The sequence below is a fragment of the Colossoma macropomum genome, unplaced genomic scaffold (genome assembly GCF_904425465.1).
Source record: "Colossoma macropomum unplaced genomic scaffold, Colossoma_macropomum, whole genome shotgun sequence".
Lineage (NCBI taxonomy): Eukaryota > Metazoa > Chordata > Actinopteri > Characiformes > Serrasalmidae > Colossoma > Colossoma macropomum.
Genome location: NW_023494794.1, coordinates 9,878,491 through 9,883,009, shown reverse-complemented (window position 1 = coordinate 9,883,009; position 4,519 = coordinate 9,878,491). Strand labels below are relative to the sequence as shown.

Below are 4,519 nucleotides of genomic sequence, written 5' to 3'. Positions count from 1 at the left end.
TGTCCTGATTTGGTTTTCTGAGGCCTGATAAGTTGGAACAGACAGAAGTTTTTAAATAATACTACCAAAACTACAAGTACAGTGATGTTTATTCAGCATCTCCCACAATATGCTCCGAAATGTTACGTAATGTTATGTAACGTTATTACAATAACGCTAAAATAGTTGTCATTTTACTCATAACTAATGGAACAAACAACAAACATTCATAGGTATATTTAACAGGTCACAGCGAATCGGAAAAAAATATATATTCATTACAAAATACAATAAAGAGACTTTTATTTAACAGGCATAACTCACTTATATAAGTGTCTTATGGCTGTTAAAACTTAACTTGTTAAGTCTTCCTGCACTCAAAACATGTTGATCTCAACAAGGTTGGTCTGCTCTTGGATGGTTTATTACACAACCCCATTTCCAAAAAAGTTGGGACGCTGTGTAAAATGTAAATAATAACAAAATGCAATGATGTGCAAATCTTTTAAACCCTATATTTCATCGAAAATAGTAAAGACAAGTTAAATGTTGAATTCTATTGTTTTTTGGAAATATATATGCCCGTTTTGAATTTGATACCAACAACATGTTTAGCCCGGAGGATACAGTGTCATCGTTGAATTTTGCTTTTATTTACATTTTGCACAGCGTCCCAACTTTGTTTGGAAATGGGGTTGTAATTATATAGATTTGTATTTGTGTGAAATGTGACAACACAGAGTTTCTCAGTACATCTAAAAAAAGCAGTTCGTGGCACAATTATGAGCTTCAATCTAGACTAAATGAGCTAATAAGAGGATGACAGGGAAATTACACATACAGATGTAACATTAATGTTTAAAATTATGTTTTTTTTCCCCTCTTCAGTCTAATAAACTGTCAAATATGGTGTAGTGCTGTCTTAAGCTTCACTCAGCAGCCCAGGTCTGAATTCAAGCTCCACTAATGCAAGCTTTGAATCATCGAGATTCAGAACTGAGAGGATGAACTGTGCTGTTGTGTGTGAAGCCATAAGCTAAGCTAAACTTCACTAGTTAGCACTAGAAGCTAGTGTTAGTTTAGTAAGCCGACTTAAACAGCTTCACACACCACAGCGGAGGTTTGGTTCTGACTCATGATGCAAGTTTAGATCATAAGAACTCAAATCTGAGGTGATGAACCTGTGTTGTGTGTGGAGCTGTTAGCTAAGCTAGTCTTGCTCCACTGTACTGTGTTCATTAGCACCAGGGGCTAACGTTAGTTCAGAGAGCGGACTAAATTGAGTTCATACACCACAACACTACAAGTTTAGAGGATAAAGACTCGAATCTGAGCGAGTAAAGTTGTGTGGCTGGTGTTGGTGTGACGGAAAGAAGGAATCTAACCTGTTCTGTGGCGCGTTGAGCTAACATATTAACCTGCTAAGTTAGCGTTAGCATAATCAGCTCCCCTGTGCTGTTCTCAGCACCATTACATTTAGCACTTGCTCAGTTTATGGTTTAACTGTTACTGAGTGATGAATCGAAAATTTGCATATGATTTAATATTACAGCGGGAGCTTTTTGTTTCCGCTCTGCTTCGTCTCATCTGCTCAGTCTGCTCAAACATAGAAGGCTGTATGCCTGATTCACCAAAGGTTAGAGCACATTGTGCAGAGTAGTGGAGTGAAGGGGTTTGGAAACTGGTAGGAAAGGAGGTGTTTGCTATTTGCATAATCGTGCATTTTAATAAATCTTCGCATTCTTAAGCGTAAATGTTTGGCGATACGTCTTACATACTCATAAAAATGTGATCAAATTATTACCTAACAATATTGTCTTTTATGCTTTAAATGATGACTTTAGCAACACATTTTCATCGTCAGTTTAGATTTGGTTAAATCCTGCCTGAATGATCAACACTTGGATCGATATCTGACCTAAAGCCCACAGATTAAGCTTTTTGGCCCTCTGGGCTGTAGTTTCTAATTTAAATCAGGGCCTGGATGCTGAGAGCAGTCTGGCAGTGTGATATCGTAAAGCCTGAAATGCTCCCTGGAGCTCCGGGGCATAAGGGGAGACAGGCTGGGGGTCTTCCCCAGGGAGAGAGGGTCAGACCAGACCTGGAAAGTGTGAGAGTTCTGGGTTATTTTTACCGAGTGTTCCAGGGAAAGAGAAAGAGCAGGGACAGAAAGAGAGAAAGAGAGTGAGCAGCTGCACAGTAAGCCCTAGGATCAACAAATGGCTGAGATAAGCACTGAACGGACAGTGAGACCTTACCCACAAAACGTCCACTCACACACACACACACACACACACACACACACACGCACACGCCTGGCTGTGGCCTGGACAGTATATATAGTTGTGGTGAGCAGTAGTCCACACTGCTGTCATTTAGTTACTGCCTGGAAACATTCATTCAGTCTTCTCCAATTGGGTTAGAGAAGGCCAAGGTGAACCAATCAAATGACCAACAATACTGGGTAGCATATAATACCTAAAATTCATTGACCTATATGTTTATTTTCTGTGTACACAAGTCAAAATGAGTGGCAGGTCTCCTGTCCACTCAGAAACCTGGCAGATGATGAATGATGGCAACAGAGGCTACTTTTTTGCTAATATTTTGGCTGCCAAACATTTACATGTGTACAGTTTATACACATGCAGTCGCACAGTCCAGGTGTTGTTTACAGTATGATGCAATAGTTTGTGTAGGTAAGGCCACATATACATGATCTATTTTAGATGCAGTGCACACACCTGTACACAAATCTGGGTCGGGCATCCCAGAAAGATTAATGTAAATAGAACAATAGAGTGTTTACAGTGTTTCCGTAGGACATTGTAGTCTGCATGTCTGTCATAATAGTCATGGGTGGTTATTATTGTAAGCGTAGGGTGTATTTTTGTTGAACAATCAGATGCTGTTCTTGAGCATTTCTCTCTCTCTCTCCCTCTCTTCTCTGCAGGCCAAGCTAATCGTACCCAACAGTACAGCAGGGCTGATTATTGGTAAAGGTGGAGCCACGGTGAAGTCCGTGATGGAGCAGTCGGGTGCATGGGTACAGCTCTCCCAGAAGCCTGAGGGCATCAACCTGCAGGAGCGCGTGGTCACTGTCAGCGGTGAGCCTGAGCAGAACCGCAAAGCTGTGGAGATTATTGTACAAAAGATCCAGGAGGACCCGCAGAGCAGCAGTTGCCTGAACATCAGCTACTCCAACGTCACAGGCCCCGTGGCCAACTCTAACCCCACCGGCTCCCCATACGCCAACAGCACCGAGGTCTTACCCAATGCTGCCGCCGCTGCCACAGCCTCCACCCTGTTGGGCCAAGCAGGTCTGGCCGGCATGGGTGGCTTCCCTGCGGCCATGTCCAGCTTATCCGGGAATGATCTGCTGGCCATCACATCAGCTCTAAACACACTGGCCAGCTATGGCTACAACACCAACACACTGGGACTCGGCCTTAACCCAGCTGCTGCGTCCGGAGTTCTTGCCGCAGTCGCCGCCAGTGCTAACCCTGCAGCCGCTGCCGCAGCTAACCTTCTGGCCTCCTATGCCAGCGAGGCTTCGGGAGGGGCAGGTCACCCTGCTGCACCAAGTCTTGGGGGCTTCTCATTGGGCTCACTGGCAGCTGCAACAGGGGCCTCCAATGGTTACCTAAACCCTTCGTCCCCACTCGTGGCATCCTCACTGCTGGGGACAGAGAAGCTCGGTGAGGGCGGGAAGGAGGTGGTGGAGATTGCTGTGCCTGAGAACCTGGTGGGTGCCATCTTGGGGAAAGGCGGGAAGACTCTGGTGGAGTACCAGGAGCTGACAGGTGCTCGCATTCAAATCTCCAAAAAGGGCGAGTTCATCCCTGGCACACGCAACCGTAAAGTAACCATCACAGGGTCTCCTGCAGCAACGCAGGCCGCCCAGTATCTCATCAGCCAGCGGATCACTTATGAGCAAGGCGTCCGCGCCACAAATCCACAGAAAGTGGGCTAGAGACAGAACCCGAGCAGGGGGGAGGGGAACAGCGAGGAAGGGACACGAAAGAGGAAAGAACGAACGAACGAACAGATGAACGATTGGAAGAAAAATGGGGAGGGAAGCGGGTGGTAATCCAAAGGGCATCCAAGTTCAAATTTCAAAGGAGAGAAAATAAAAAAAAAAAAAGAAATTTGAATGGTGTGAGGAACGAAAGATGCTCAGCTGTGGGCCTGGGGGAAGAAGTGTGTGATCTGTGAATATGAATTTGTGACTGAAATTCTGCTGTTTTTTTATTTTTTAAACTCGTGTCGATTGGTGTGGATTGTGAGGGTCTGAGTATTGAACCCTGTGGCACTCCGAGAGGGAGGAGTCCTAGACCTCATCTCCTCTCTCTCCCACAGCCAGGGGCCAGCTAGGTTCCGTTTTGTTTTTCTGTCGTTGGCAGAGCTTGTACAAATTAGTTGAACTACTTGACAGGGGCCTCAGCCCGGGAGATGGGTTTCCCAGTGACCCCTCTTTGGGTCAGCTCAATATAAGTGATACCACTCTTTACAGATGTATATGTGTTTCCGGCCTGTATTT

At 45.0% G+C, this 4,519-nt stretch overlaps 1 protein-coding gene across 2 annotated transcripts in view; it reads left to right on the top strand.

Annotated features, from left to right (window-relative positions):
- Positions 1 to 4,168, top strand: part of nova1 (NOVA alternative splicing regulator 1) — a 40,271-nt gene extending 36,103 nt beyond the window's left edge. For both annotated transcript variants that reach the window (XM_036580132.1, XM_036580133.1), the window contains exon 4: positions 2,933 to 4,168. In XM_036580132.1, coding sequence (XP_036436025.1) covers positions 2,933 to 3,952 — 1,020 coding nt within the window. In that variant the 3' untranslated portion in view covers positions 3,953 to 4,168. The remainder of the gene's footprint in view (positions 1 to 2,932) is intronic.
- The last annotated feature ends 351 nt before the right edge of the window (positions 4,169 to 4,519 follow it).